Here is a 16,100-nt window from a genome sequence, read left to right on the forward strand (position 1 = left end):
TGTATTTAAAGGAAATAGATTATTAAATAATAACAATGTTAAATGAAATAACAGTTATCGTTTGGTATAACATTCGTTTATTATACATTTTTCGTTTATGTCAACTGAAGATTGCGTTACATCATCATTTGTATAAATCTTCGCATTCTACTTAAGAGTAAGTAGGCACACGTTTAATATAATGGTCATTAGATCAAAAATAAAATAAAAAGATAGTTCAGAATTTAGAAAGAAACTATGAAGTGGGAAAGATTTATTCAGCTATGATGTGATGGGTCGTAAGATATAAAGCCATCCCGAAATAAGGATCTCAATGAATATCCATATATTGCATTACTTTGAAACGAACAATAAATACTTGGTCAGATAACCGTTATATCAAACGAATATTATATAAAACAAAAGTATACAGAGAATTAAAACAAATAAAATTATACATTCTTAACGTTATACCAAACGTAGTTTGGCATGTTAACGCAATATTGACTTTTCGGGAATACTAGATCTGTGCCTAGTATACTATATTACAATATAAATCACTAGCAGGTCATAATGTTACACATGTTCTTGTATAGTAAAGTAAGCTGCACATATCTACTTAGACGACGATCTCAAAAACATCACCACATTGTCTGAATCATGGCCGTTGTTTCTACGTAGTATTATTGAGTCGTATAGAATTAAATAACTTTTTTCGACTGGATGGCAAACGAGCAAGTGGGTCTCCTGATGGTAAGAGGTCACCACCGCCCATAAACATCTGCAACACCAGGGGTATTGCAGATGCGTTGCCAACCTAGAGGCCTAAGATGGGATACCTCAAGTGCCAGTAATTTCACCGGCTGTCTTACTCTCCACGCCGAAACAAAACAGTGCAAGCACTGCTGCTTCACGGCAGCGAGTAAGATGACGAGTAAGATGGTGGTAGCAATCCGGGCGGACCTTGCACAAGCAAAAACACCTGCAAAAACTATACATAAGATGAAAAACATACGTCATACTTGTAGACCTGCATACAAGCATACAATTATGCATACAATTTTATTGAAACTCCATGCCACTTTCATCCGCGTGAAAGAAACTGAATGCAAGTGCGAACAAACCTCTCCAAGTTTACGCTGTTTTCTAAGCAAAACTGTAGATATACGTGCAGCTGTGTCTATACAGATACCATCTGAACCTAACAGTGGCTCAGCAACAGTTTGATAAAATCTAAAAGTACCGCTAAGCCTCATCTTCACTGGCCGACACGGACTTTCTGGAGACTGGCGTGTCGGGGCGAGAGTGCCGTGAACCGGACCGGGATCGGGAGCCGGAGCGGCTGCGAGAGCCGCTCTTCGACCGGGAACCACTCTTCGACCGCGACCGACTCTTCGACCGAGATCGACTCTTCGAACGGGACTTACTTTTTGACCTGTGAAGTGTAAAAATAAAAACAATTAGTAAATATTGACTTGACGTATTAGACACAAGTTAATATTCCTCTTATTTTTATTTATTATAGTTTTAATTTAGTTTATGTACCTATTTATTGCCAGTGTCATGTTTTTATACCATTAATACTTCTGCAAATCAAGATAAACGGCGATTACACTGAGTCGTTCACCTAACGCGGTCGCCGAACTTGTTTCAAATTACTTAGCTTAGTGTAATTGCCGCTTAAATTTTCTATGAAACACACACGATTGCCCAAGTTTTAATGGAAGTATTTCTTTATTGATAAATATATGGATAGTATGCAACAAAGCATCCACTAAGATTACTTAACTAAGAGTTTATACATTTTAATCTAAGTTTTTATGGGTTATGTAGTAAAGGAAACATTTACCCATATGTCAAACAAATACGTTACCTGGATCGCGATCTCGACACACTCTTGGACTTGGACCTCGACCGGCTCTTGGATCTCGACCTGCTCTTCGAGCGCGAGGCACTCTTCGACCGCGACCGACTCTTCGACCGAGACCGGCTCTTCGACCGGGACCGACTCTTCGACCGGGAACCGCTCTTAGAGCGGGATCGGCTCTTGGACCGTGAGCCGCTCTTCGACCGAGACCGGCTTTTGGCCGAGCCGTCACGCGACCGGCTTCTAGATTTAGAACGGCTCTTTGAGCGAGACCTGTGAAGATAATAAGATAATGTCAAATAATTTTGAAGCTTCTAAGGCTGCTCACCCACACTAGATCTTATAATTGTGATTATAATCAATCGTTATTTTCAATCGTTATTCCATTATATTTTGTCCATTCCTTCATTAAACTTTAGCGTGGTAAAGGAATTTCTTAGTAGACTATACATGATTACCTGTCTGTTAAATTTTTATTTATCAAAAAAAATACAATTTCAATCAGCTCTATCTACGATCATTCGCAAATCCCTAAATCGATGTTTCTGAATCCTTTTTTCTATAAATGAGTTACTGTATGACATAGGTAACTTACCTGTCGCTATCACTGTTAGACATAATCCTCTTCCTGCCTTTATTGGCCGGCGGGCTGCGACTGCGACTGCGACTGCGACTGCGACTGCGGCTGCCGCTGCGGCTGCGTCCGCGACTCGCGTCCGAGTCGGATTCGGACGTCGATATGGTCTCTTTGGACACGATCTTGAGCCGCTGTTTGGCGCTGAGTTTCTCATCAGCCGCCTTCGCTTTGTCTTTGCGACCGGCTTTTTCCTTCTGCGGAAAATTGATAATTTAACGAAATGTTCTACATAGTACATATTAATAATTAGCAATATTTTTAGCTGGAATTTCAAATCTTAAGTGATGAGTTAAACTGAACTAATTGAACTACACGCTTCGCTTGCAACAGCTATGTGTATTGCGTGTTTTTGTATGAACGCAACAAAGCTCCTCCAACACCAAAAAAAGGAGAAAACCTTTCACGAGTTTAATAAAAAGCGCCTGTGTGAGAAAAATTACTAGAGAAAACCGCGACCAAAGAAGCCTGCAGCCCCTTCCGGGTCAAAAAATATAACCGCAATCTATTACGTACCTTCTTCCGTCCACGCTTGTTGGGCGGGCGGTCGCTATCGGAGCCCGAGCCGCGCTCGCGGCGCTTCTTGCCTTTCCGCTCGCCCTTCTCTTTGCGCTTCTTCTTCTCGCGTCTGAAAAACATCGGGCATTGAAGGGTTTGTGACAGTCGAAATATGTATACTACCCAAAAGAAAATTGGGGCCACGTAATTTTATTGGGAAAACAAAAATAGTAATAAGTGGTCTCTTAATTTCTTTTGACTAGTATACGTATTTTTAGCTAGCGCTTGAGAATTCGTCAATATCAGCTCCCCAGGTCCAAACTGCTGAGAGCTGGTTAGGCACACAAATAACTTACAACATCAACTGACACATAAGTACGGTGGAGTTCAAAAAGTTGGATATTCAACAACCGGTAGTTTTTGTCAGGTGGTTAGCTAGCGGTTAAAATGGTCCAAGTTTTTGATTTCTACCCAGGAGACATTTTACATTACATATTAATAGAGGTGAAGAACACGTGACATCGAATTCTGAAAGGAACACACGTAACATTTTTATTTTTTTTACTAACTTTTCATCATTAGGCCGGTCGCTGCCGCTGCCAGAGTCCGAGACATACTCGTCCTTCCTCCGCCGCGAGCCCTTAGCCTTGTTCTCGAGAGGCATATCCGCGAATAGCATCGCATTCTTTGTCTTCTCTTTGAACTCGAGACGCTTCTGTGACTGCTCGACTGTGCTCTTCTGGTGTTGCTCGGCGCGCCGACGACGTTCTTCTTCCTATTAAATAAGGTAAGGTATGTATGAGTACTCATGAAATTAGAGGTCTATGATGAGACAAATTCAAAATTCCATGTCTCTAAACTTCTTCGCAAGGTGGCTGGCAAGAAATGGATGAGAGTGGTCGAGGATCGTGCGCAGTGGCGTGCAATTGGAGAGGCCTATGTCCCAGTGGACTAAGATAGGCTGATGATGATCGGAATTTTACATGACATCCCGATCCCGTTTGAATGTCGCGATAAAAATAAGTCTATATTCCAGATAAATTTATCATCGCTCGAAAAACAGGTAACCGCAGGAGATGGGGGATTGAGGAATGGACGGGAATAAATAGCACCGCAGAGCTTTGCGGAGCTGACTGCCAACCTTAAATAGTGTGAGAGGCCTTTGAAGAGAGACATTGATGGGATCAATAGCATCGCGAGAGCCAGTAGATGTTGGTGGCAAGTTGTTGTGGAATTAGCACAAGTATGATTGAGCCATGTTGGTTATGCGGTGTTGCACAGTATCATTGACGTATAGAAAGGGCCATCCATCCATAGTCACACCAATTTTAACCCTTTTTAGTCACATGTATTGCTATTAAATTTGCAATTACGACGTACTTTATGGATGACCCCCAACTCCGACGTGGTGGTCAAGACTTGTTACCTGCTGCTTGCGGAAGGCGTCCCGCTGCTCGCGCTGCCGGTCCCTCAGCGTGACCTCCTCCATGTGCTGGCGGCGCGCGCGCGCCACGTGCCACTGCGCCTGCGACAGCAGGTCGGCGCACGTGCGCGCCTCCGCGCCCGCGCCGCCCCCGTGACCCAGCCTGTTACCTGCTGCTTGCGGAAGGCGTCCCGCTGCTCGCGCTGCCGGTCCCTCAGCGTGACCTCCTCCATGTGCTGGCGGCGCGCGCGCGCCACGTGCCACTGCGCCTGCGACAGCAGGTCGGCGCACGTGCGCGCCTCCGCGCCCGCGCCGCCCCCGTGACCCAGCCTGTTACCTGCTGCTTGCGGAAGGCGTCCCGCTGCTCGCGCTGCCGGTCCCTCAGCGTGACCTCCTCCATGTGCTGGCGGCGCGCGCGCGCCACGTGCCACTGCGCCTGCGACAGCAGGTCGGCGCACGTGCGCGCCTCCGCGCCCGCGCCGCCCCCGTGACCCAGCCTGTTACCTGCTGCTTGCGGAAGGCGTCCCGCTGCTCGCGCTGCCGGTCCCTCAGTGTGACCTCCTCCATGTGCTGGCGGCGCGCGCGCGCCACGTGCCACTGCGCCTGCGACAGCAGGTCGGCGCACGTGCGCGCCTCCGCGCCCGCGCCGCCCCCGTGACCCAGCCTGTTACCTGCTGCTTGCGGAAGGCGTCCCGCTGCTCGCGCTGCCGGTCCCTCAGCGTGACCTCCTCCATGTGCTGGCGGCGCGCGCGCGCCACGTGCCACTGCGCCTGCGACAGCAGGTCGGCGCACGTGCGCGCCTCCGCGCCCGCGCCGCCCCCGTGACCCAGCCTGTTACCTGCTGCTTGCGGAAGGCGTCCCGCTGCTCGCGCTGCCGGTCCCTCAGCGTGACCTCCTCCATGTGCTGGCGGCGCGCGCGCGCCACGTGCCACTGCGCCTGCGACAGCAGGTCGGCGCACGTGCGCGCCTCCGCGCCCGCGCCGCCCCCGTGACCCAGCCTGTTACCTGCTGCTTGCGGAAGGCGTCCCGCTGCTCGCGCTGCCGGTCCCTCAGCGTGACCTCCTCCATGTGCTGGCGGCGCGCGCGCGCCACGTGCCACTGCGCCTGCGACAGCAGGTCGGCGCACGTGCGCGCCTCCGCGCCCGCGCCGCCCCCGTGACCCAGCCTGTTACCTGCTGCTTGCGGAAGGCGTCCCGCTGCTCGCGCTGCCGGTCCCTCAGTGTGACCTCCTCCATGTGCTGGCGGCGCGCGCGCGCCACGTGCCACTGCGCCTGCGACAGCAGGTCGGCGCACGTGCGCGCCTCCGCGCCCGCGCCGCCCCCGTGACCCAGCCTGTTACCTGCTGCTTGCGGAAGGCGTCCCGCTGCTCGCGCTGCCGGTCCCTCAGCGTGACCTCCTCCATGTGCTGGCGGCGCGCGCGCGCCACGTGCCACTGCGCCTGCGACAGCAGGTCGGCGCACGTGCGCGCCTCCGCGCCCGCGCCGCCCCCGTGACCCAGCCTGTTACCTGCTGCTTGCGGAAGGCGTCCCGCTGCTCGCGCTGCCGGTCCCTCAGCGTGACCTCCTCCATGTGCTGGCGGCGCGCGCGCGCCACGTGCCACTGCGCCTGCGACAGCAGGTCGGCGCACGTGCGCGCCTCCGCGCCCGCGCCGCCCCCGTGACCCAGCCTGTTACCTGCTGCTTGCGGAAGGCGTCCCGCTGCTCGCGCTGCCGGTCCCTCAGCGTGACCTCCTCCATGTGCTGGCGGCGCGCGCGCGCCACGTGCCACTGCGCCTGCGACAGCAGGTCGGCGCACGTGCGCGCCTCCGCGCCCGCGCCGCCCCCGTGACCCAGCCTGTTACCTGCTGCTTGCGGAAGGCGTCCCGCTGCTCGCGCTGCCGGTCCCTCAGCGTGACCTCCTCCATGTGCTGGCGGCGCGCGCGCGCCACGTGCCACTGCGCCTGCGACAGCAGGTCGGCGCACGTGCGCGCCTCCGCGCCCGCGCCGCCCCCGTGACCCAGCCTGTTACCTGCTGCTTGCGGAAGGCGTCCCGCTGCTCGCGCTGCCGGTCCCTCAGCGTGACCTCCTCCATGTGCTGGCGGCGCGCGCGCGCCACGTGCCACTGCGCCTGCGACAGCAGGTCGGCGCACGTGCGCGCCTCCGCGCCCGCCGCCGCCGGCTCGTAGCGCGCACGCTCCGCGCCCTCGCCGCTCTCCGTCGACGCAAGCCGCTGGAAGTACCTAAGGACACGTAGCACGATTACGAATAAGTAAACGACGTTTTTACACTAAGCTGACCACGCAAAAAACAGCTTTCTTTTCTTTGTTGTATCCAATTGAAAAATCTAGTCTGAGAACACGTAGACATTGTTGAGTGTAATCAACTACAACTACAACCCTCTGTCGAGCAGTCGTCGGGTAAAACTACAGATTTGGCTGAAATTTAGTAGATCCCAAAAGTAAAAGTAAAAGTTTTTTTAAACATATATTTAACCTGCGGCCCGCACTGGCTTTGCTTGGATACAATTTTCAAATAAATACCTTCACAATTTTCAGCTCCATTCCCCAAAAACTACACCCGCGCAAAACCAAGGCACGTCACTACTATATTCCATGAAAATTTATCTAACTAATGGTGAACACAGAATTTAAATCCGTCGATGACTTTAAAAGATCGGTAAATTACTACCTAATGAATATCAATGCCAATCTCCCTCAATATACCTACATTATGCAGTACGGTACTCACGTTACGGTACGTTCCAACGACGAGCGTTCATCCTTCAGCACGTGTGACGCCAGCCGGCGCAGTGTCAACGCCGCATTGTACTACAACGACGCTCCCTCTCTTACCTCCCTCAATACTACGGTACTCACTTGTGCGACACTTGCAGCTCGTGCACCGCTCTCAGCACGACGTCCAACGACGAGCGTTCATCCTTCAGCACGTGCGACGCCAGCCGGCGCAGCGTCAAGGCCGCATTGTACTGCAAAGCGGCGTCGTGCGGCGCGACCCGCCGCGCCCGCAGTAACGCGGCGCGCGCGGCCTGCGGGCGCCCGGCCAGCCCGTGCGCGCGGGCGAGCCACGTCAGCCACTCCACGTCGTGATGCATGCGGAATTTGCGGACGCAGTTCTCGTACTATAATAAGCATAGAAACAATGGATATTTTTAGGTTTCCGTGTCCAATGGAGCCTTAAGCCTCAGCTGTTTGTCCGTCACAAGGATGAATCGTAACGAATAATAATAAAAAAATGCACTTGGCTGGTTTCTTTTCAAACCATAAGCGGCTTTATGGGGCCGCAAGACTTAACCTATTTAATTTACGACGTATTTTTTTTTTCGGAATATGGTTAGAGATCTTCTGCGACGTCTTACAGGCTTTTGATTGCTTGAAGCACATTTACATAAAGGCGTTCATTCAAAAAGATAATGTTACGTCATTTCAGCTAGTTAGCTGAACCATGGTATGTCCCATTTCAGTCAGAAAATCCAAAAAGTGGACATTAGTGGGCAAGTTTGGCAATTTGAATCCGCGGGTGAAGCTTGGAATACCACAAGGCTCGATTTTGGGCCCTTTTATCCTTGTAGTATATATAAACAACCTGCCTAGAAATAATAATAAATAAAGGACAGAGAAACAGTCTTCTTACCATAAGAATTGCATTTAAGTACTGTTTCTGTTCAACATATATGTGGGCTATATTCATCCAAACATCGGGAAAGTCCGCCGTCGCCTCGCGAACTTGCGCGAAGATATCGCGGGCCTCGTTTATGCAACCCTGGATAAAAATATTGCAAATTGAAATATACAAAACTTTATCTTAGGTAATATACTAATGTATATTACCTAAGATAAAGCATATTTTTTGCCTTGCTAATGCAAAAAATATGCTAAGAGATATACATGACTTGGGCCAGCAATCTTGCCAACAAAGTCAGATTTTCCTTAGGGGCTGTTCAAGAAATACATAAGTAAAACTTTAAGTAACTTTGACTTTCACCCTTCCCAAAGCAAAAAGCCTTTAGGTATACTTCCTTTGTATGCTTACGTAAGAATTCGTATGATTTTTTTAAAATCTGTTTTAACCTATTTAAAATAATCCATCATAAATAATGAATGGTTTTCAACACTTTTAATTAGGTAATTGAATGATTTTCAACACTATTTTTAATGTTTTTTTTTAATTAGTTTACAAATTTACATTTAGGGACAATAGCTTTGGATTTCATTTGGGACCGGATAACTAATCTATGTCTACCTTATGCGCCAGTACACATCCGATTCCGTTCGCTGCCCAAATGTTTCTCGGGTCAGTCTTCAACACCATTTTGTACATGTCTAGCGCGCGATTCTGATGCCGCTTCTCTCGATCCTTTTCTCTGCAGGGCTGATGCAGAGTTTGGAGCCAAACATTACCTACAAATCACGTGGTATACTCAGTGGCACAAAATTTGGCCCACTCTTCATACAAATTTACCTATTACTGCATACATTTGAGGGCCAGATTTTTTGCCGCTCATTATTACTTTACAACAGTATTCTGTTGTACAGTCAGCATCATAAGTAGCTGTACACTTTCGTACTTTGTCGTTTTACAGCCACGTACTAAAAGCTATGCAAGATTGTCAATGTGTCAATGTAACAGAGTAAAAAAGTGATCCGCCACTTTTGATGCTGACTGTACAGAAGCGTTAGCAAAAATTGGCTCCATCTATGTGCACTATGTCTGAACCTCCATATAAACCTTGGTTATCGCACTAGATGGCGTTGATTACAGTAGGAAAATAAAAATATTATTTACGATAATTCGGGTGGTCTTTGCTAATTAGTGCTTCGTATATTTATTATATGATACTTTGGTCAGTTTCTGTTGGAAGCGGCGTGCATAGTTGAATCTGCGGCTTTAACCAGTTCATCTGTCTGTCTGGTTGGTTGGTCCTTGCCGATCCACGGTCTTAGTTCGAGAATTTTTCGGCAGATGGCCGTTCGGGGTCGAAAAGAGTAACAATAGTGACAAATATGTAAGCCAATTTAAAATATACTTTACCAAGAGCAATCAAAGAGTAGGCGTCAGTAGATGTGATGGGATTCTGCAGTATCCGATCAAACTTCTTTTGTCCGGGCCCCCACTCTTGCTGCGCCAAATGCAGGTTGCCTATCAACGACCATGTGTCCGGATGTTCCGTGTTAACCTTCAGAGCTTCTTTGAACCAATCTGACGCCTCGTAAATCTGTCCCTTATCACGGGCCATGCAACCTAACCTGTAATTAAAAAAATAGTTAGAAAAGAGAGGAAAAAGTAACCACACGCTCAAAAGCTTATTTCTTCTACTTATGAAAGTGGTAATTAAAAAGCTATCATTGGTCAATAATGGTATGAATAATGAACTTTTAAATACAAAAATAATTTTGTGTAGACCACTATGCAGCAATGCTATTACTTGATACAAACTATATTTGTATTTGTATGCCTTTCATTCTTACCTCAAATAGCAATCAATGTAATTGGGGTGCTCCTTCAAAATATCTTTATAGAGTTTCTCAGCCTTGTTATAAATGCAAAGTGCTTCGTTTAGCCTCGCCAAGTTGTACGTAGTCGTCACCGCTATGGAGTTGTAATACTGTGCGTCTAGCGTTTCAGCATCTGCCTTTTCCCTAAAAATAATAATAATAATTCGTAATCGTATTTTTTTTATTTTACTTAAGTCAGCACTAAGCCGGTTTATGATTTGTGCCATGATGAAATAATGTCAAAATTACTGTTTCGTACCTTTCTAGGGCCTCTTCTAGGAAAGTCTTAGCTTCGTTAAGATTTCCCAATCGGTAGTGCAACGCAGCCACGTTATTAAGTATTTCAGCGGGTATATCTGCGTTAACTTTCTCTTTGAGAATCTTCATAGCAGTGCTGTACGCATTTAGTGAACCCTGTCAAATTAAAATAATCTGGTCTAACATCTTGTAGCATGATGAATGCTTGTGTTGATTTGAGGATGAACTCTGGCAGAGTTCGAAACATGTCAGTGTAGTGTGCTGATGGCGATAGTTGGGTTTATGTGATTTGTGTGTGTTCTTACAGTAAAGGTGAAGGAGTAGCTATCATATCGTAAGGTTGCGGGTGACCAAAGTAATTGTTTATAGTTCAAACGCCTGATTCAATAAATTATTTCACCAGGCCAAGACGTACCTGCAAATCATTTTGCTCCAATATTTGCGCCAACTCTATCCAGGCTTCCACGTCATCAGGAAATTGCTCCGTAACCTTCTTCAGATGTTGACGGGCGATGTCTCGCTTGGATTGTGACGTAGAATTAGCGTACAGGGATCCCAATATCTTCATAGTTTCGTAGTTGCCAGGCTGCGCTTTGAGAACCTTTTCGAAGCATTGTGCTGCCTATAAAAGATGATAAATCGATAATACAACTTTCAATTTAAATTGATTCACAGTTAATATATTACACACTTGCCGTGACCCGTGATTCCGTCCACGGATAATTCGTTAATCACTATCTCGGGGGAATTATGCCATTTTCCGGGAATAAAACTATCTTAATGTCCTTCCCCGGGACTCATATCTATATACCGAACTTCATCTAAATCGGTTCAGCGGTTTAAACGTCATGAGGTAAATCAACAAAAAGTGGTAGTATATATATAAATAGTGGTATTGGTTGGATTAGTGGGACGTATTACCTACTAAACTACACGTTCATCTAAATCAGTTCACCAGTTTAGACGTGACGAGGTAACAAAGAAACAAACAAACAGACTTACAAACTTTCGCATTTATAATATTAGTTTAGTGGGATGTTTTCTATGGATTTCAGACCACTAATGCACTCATAGACTGCCATTACCATTAATAAGCGTCCGAGAATGAGTGATATTTCGACCCAACTAGCATTATGATTAAAAAAAAAAAGAAAAAAAATATCTTCAACTTTTGTTTTAAAACTAGTGTTGAATCCTCCTTTTAAGTGATTACGGGTAAACTAAAAATATTACGAATTATAAAAAAATCTATCGTAAGGATGGGTTTGGAGTTTGAGTCAGAGGCGGCGTACGCTACGTGGGCCAAGGCCTATGGCCTCGAGGTCAGAGGGGTCTCGCGCCTTCAAAGATTCTCGTGTTATTGCTCATTTAAAAATCCGTTATTTAATGTGTATGTATGCCGCCGGACGGCAAAATTCCACAATAAATAATACTGAACAATATCTATATTAATAATATAAATATTTTACAGTATAGTACAGTTTTATCGCACCTACGATTCGGACTGATTAGAATGAGCACGAAATTTTCCATTACTTATACTGTGACGAAATCGGGGAACCACCTTTTTATAATGAATGGTAGAATAATGACACCTGGTATACTATGGTTTTTTAAAACCTAAACAAGAGGGCAGCAAAATTTTCTTCCACTAAGCCACTGACTGATGTACTGTCTTCGTAATCCATAAATCTTTACTAATACTATAAATATGAGTCTGTTTGTCACCTTTTCACTTTTAAACCACAGAAACGATCGAGACGAAATTTGATATGACAACAGCTTGAGATCCTGGGTCATTAATAAATATGTGCAGATCTTATTTTAAAATCGTTGATCACTTTTTATCTGTTTTGACTGAACTAATCCACTGGATCTAACTACAAAGGGTATTAGTTCATTTCGCAACCAACGTTTGGCAACCTGATTCATTTCGCAAACTCTAAAACTGTAAATATTTCAGGATTTATTTCAGGGCCATCGTGTAGAACCCTTTTGGGTTAGTTTAGGTTAGTTTTCTAAAAATCCTGAAATATTTAGTTTCAGAAATATTAAACAGTCGCGAAATGAATCAGGTAGCCAAAATCTTACAAAGAAAATCTTCACTTACATTCTCAGTGTCTCCTCTATAAATGTACATCTGTCCAAGCCCATAGTGGGGTAGAACAAAGTTGGCCGGTGCAAACTGCGTGGCCTGATAGTAATACTGAAAGGCTTGGTCACAATCGCCTTGGGCGTGGAAAGCCCGCGCTAGATGGTGACAGGACTCTGCTCGCATTGCTTCATTCTCAGTGTTGTGGAAGGCATGGAGCGCTAAGTGTTGTACTTTGCTATAATCCTGGAAGAGAAATTTTGTAGCAGGATTGGTACATACAAATGCCACGTTGTAAAAGTAAATAAATACATTTTGGGACAATTGACACCAATTGACCTAGTTACAAACAAAGCAATGCTTGTACTGTGGGTACTAGGCAATGGATAAACAAGCTTGTATAGATTTATACAATACATACATAAATATTGTCACACAGCAACTAAAATGGAAGTGGGCCGGACAAACTATTAGAGGAGGAGATAAGTGGAGCAAAATTGTATCTCTATGGCACCTTAGAGGCCATAAAAGAAACAGGGGTGGGCCGATAAAATCGAAGACCAGGTTAGTACACAATAGGGAAGAGTGGAGAAAAATGGAGGAGGCCTTTGCCCAAAGGCACACAGAATCTGTTATCATAGATTAAGGAAACTATAAATATAATTAATGTATACTCTGTATTTCTGATATAAGGCTATAATATCAATAACTTTGCGATAGATTACAATAATAAATATTGTCTTTTCATGTCATAAAAATTGTTTATTTTAAAAACATAACATCCCTTTCGTTGTAACTTACTTTTTTAAAGAAGAAATGGTTTGCCAAGTGGTTCAACACCATTGGGTTCTTAGGATCTATAGCATAGGCTTTTGATAACATTATAACAGCCATTTTGTTGGACTCATTCTCTTGTAAGTTCAACTTCAAAATTGAAAGCCCAACTAAAGCACCAACACACTGAGGATCCAATTGAAGGGCTCTTTCAAAAGCCATTCTGGAAAAAAGTTTTTTAAATTTAAACAGGTAAATAAATCAAATATCTACAGGTTATTAGGTATAAACAGGTAAATAAATCAAATATCTACAGGTTATTATCAGGTATAAACTGGTAAATAATCAAATAGCAAATTCAGTATCAAGTATTTTTTTTGCAATGGTTTTACTTCATACTATTTTATAGATATTATTCGTACAGAAAAGCAGGTATATTTAGAATTTATTGAGTATGTTCTGGTATAATTTTTGTGTTCCAGTTATGTATAGTCATCAACAAAGATATGAATACAGCCAATATGCAAAAAAAATATGTATACACGACCTTAATGCTCAGGCAATAAAGTCCTGTATACATATTTTTGACACTTCAAACTAAAGTATATTTTTGTTGCTGACTGTACATCCAAATCAGAGGATACAAGTTGCTTATAGTTTTGAGCATGTAGAATTACACAGAAAATTTTCTTACCTAGCTTTCTCCTGGTTATTTAGTTTCATAAAACAATGGCCCATGCCCAATCGTAAAGCTGCTGGACTATCTGGATTCGTCCTCAAAGCTTTCTTATAGAATGCTAATGCCCCCCTGTAGTCTTTACGATTGAAGGCAATGCAGGCTTTACCGAGTAGCGATGGTACATTGTTAGGGGACTGGTTCAGTACGAAGTTAAATTGTGTATCAGCTTGCTCCATTTTATCACCTTCGAGGAGGCAAAAGTATGCTCTGCCGAGTAGATGATTCTAGAACACAAGAACAGGCTCTATGAGAATAAAGAGCATGTGATGCATTAATGTACCTACAATAATAACAACATGTACTTACATACAAGAGAGCTGTTACATTTACACTCTTCTCTAGTAACAGAGTGAGGGTGTTTTCAGACAAACAGACAGTCAATTAAGTGATTCCATAGATCAGGGTTTCTCAACCTTTATTTTGCCGAGCCTCGCAAAACCAAAAATTAATATTTTCATGCCCCCTTAACTTGTTGGTGGTGTGGTGTGGTTGGCAAGTCCTGCCACAGGGGTTTTGTTTCACAGACTGGTATCAAACCTTTAAAGGTTTAATATGGCTATGCTATGATATGAACAGCAAGCTTTACAATGGTTTTTTTTTTACATAAAACTAGAGATGCGCTGATTACAACTTTTACCGAGTAACTCGATACTCGGTTCAACATTTTTCAAACCAAGTACTCAGCCGAGTTCCTCGGTTTAGTTTTAGGGGGGGGGAAACAGGTTAAGGAAACCCCCGAAAATTATTCAGTTGTTGTTTTAAAGAAAATCGCATTTGGTCCGCGCATTAATTGCTTACATATTTACAATTGATAATTCTCATTTTAATGTTTTTTACTACTAAATTATCTCAATAACATTTTTAAGCCAGCCTGATTTATCATAATACATATTATGATTCCTCTTAAATAATAATTTTATTAAGACAGAGTATACTCGTCAATGGAACTGAGTTATTTGGCTGTGTAAGAGTATTAAAAAAACTGCCAAATACACCAAGTACCAAGAAGTAAACGAGTACTCGGCCCATCTACATAAAACTGTATGTGACTGTGCCCATTTGCAACAACAATCTAGATATCCTACAGAAATTATTTCATAATCAAAAATATATCACTGAAAATCCCTACATGGACATGGGAGTCTCATAATTTAATTTTACCACTTACTTGGTCATACATGATGATTTTATCAGCCATAGTGTAAAGCAAAGTCGCTTTGGTGAATAAATCCTTTTTTTTGTCTTTAGATTTTTCTTTATTTGCCTCCTGAACATAGTAAGCGGCCAGCATGTCCAGCCCGCGCATTTGGTCCCGCTCAAAGTCCCTGTAGTCGATATTTGCATCCTGCCTGGATGCCTCCAGGATTTTGAGGAAGTCATCAATCTTTTTTTGTTTGTAATATGCAAGCTAAAAAAAGAAAAGGATTTATGCTAGAAAAAGATTATGCAAAACTAATTATATTCCAGGAGAAGTGGCCATGGCTACTAAGCTTGAGCCAATGACAGCCAAATGGGCATGCATTGTATCAATTCCAGGACAAACAATACTTATAATAATTATTATTTTTAACTAAGAATTTCAAATAAGTTTTTAAGTTTAGTTTTCAACATCATTGAAAAAAAAAACACCACGGAAAATAAAATATAAGCCGATGTTCCGAGTTAATTCAAAAGTGTTCGTTATTTCGAAGCGGTTTTGACCTGACCTAGCAATAAAACTGCACAATTTTTCAGTAGAAGCATTAATTGTTTTAACTAGTTATAATCACCAGGAACAGCGAAGCTAATCGTTATAGTGTTTAGCGAGATAACAGAAATAAAAATAGTTTGATTACATGATATAATTTAGAGGTTAAGTTTACTTACCGCAACATTAATCCAAACACTAAGCTGTGACCGCTCCTGCTGTAATATGCTCAGAACTTCCTCTCCAGAAGGTAACTGATCTGGATCTAACTCTATCACCTGTACACAAATCGAAAGATTAACACCACTATTAGCAAAAAAAGCTACGTAGTATCTGAACTAGCCAATTCAATTCACCTCGTCCGTAGTCGCCAAAGGAATTTCGAGCGACATTTTGCATTTGTTTTCTCCGATCGGGCACAATAATATCACAACCACTTCGGATTCACATAGCACATATTGAAAATAACACGGGTTACGAAGGCAACTCGAAAACCATTTTTGTTTGACGACGCGATTTTATGACAACGACAAGATAGTATCTCTTATTAGTCTGTGGTAGGGATATTCGAATTTCGATATACATCGATGCATCGAAATCATCGATGTTTACAATGCGATACATTGAATCGATCCGATGTTTTGAAAAGCTATCGATA

General features: G+C 44.1%; 1 protein-coding gene across 1 annotated transcript; it reads right to left on the reverse strand.

Annotated features, from left to right (window-relative positions):
• Window positions 1–54: 54 nt before the first annotated feature.
• Window positions 55–15,982, reverse strand: Ctr9 (RNA polymerase-associated protein Ctr9). Its single transcript, XM_074098840.1, has 19 exons — window positions 15,799–15,982; window positions 15,622–15,720; window positions 14,924–15,163; window positions 13,711–13,979; window positions 13,044–13,239; window positions 12,261–12,488; window positions 10,566–10,772; window positions 10,152–10,306; window positions 9,866–10,036; window positions 9,429–9,643; window positions 8,640–8,797; window positions 8,031–8,159; window positions 7,256–7,518; window positions 6,409–6,619; window positions 3,548–3,753; window positions 2,997–3,108; window positions 2,442–2,677; window positions 1,853–2,119; window positions 55–1,414 (listed from the first exon to the last, which is right to left on the reverse strand). The coding sequence occupies exons 1-19, from the start codon at window positions 15,832–15,834 to the stop codon at window positions 1,225–1,227; spliced, it is 3,588 nt and encodes a 1,195-aa protein (XP_073954941.1). The 5' UTR covers window positions 15,835–15,982; the 3' UTR covers window positions 55–1,224.
• Window positions 15,983–16,100: the final 118 nt, after the last annotated feature.

The sequence above is a fragment of the Choristoneura fumiferana genome, chromosome 16 (assembly GCF_025370935.1).
Source record: "Choristoneura fumiferana chromosome 16, NRCan_CFum_1, whole genome shotgun sequence".
NCBI lineage: Eukaryota > Metazoa > Arthropoda > Insecta > Lepidoptera > Tortricidae > Choristoneura > Choristoneura fumiferana.

Coding starts and splice junctions, on each gene's coding strand:
- Ctr9 (XM_074098840.1), bottom strand. CDS start 15,834: ATGTCGCTCGAAATTCCTTTGGCGACTACGGACGAG. Junction 10,773..12,260: donor ATAGAGGAGACACTGAGAAT/GTAAGTGAAGAT, acceptor CATCTTTTATAG/GCAGCACAATGCTTCGAAAA. Junction 6,620..7,255: donor GAGCTGCAAGTGTCGCACAA/GTGAGTACCGTA, acceptor ACGTGTCCTTAG/GTACTTCCAGCGGCTTGCGT.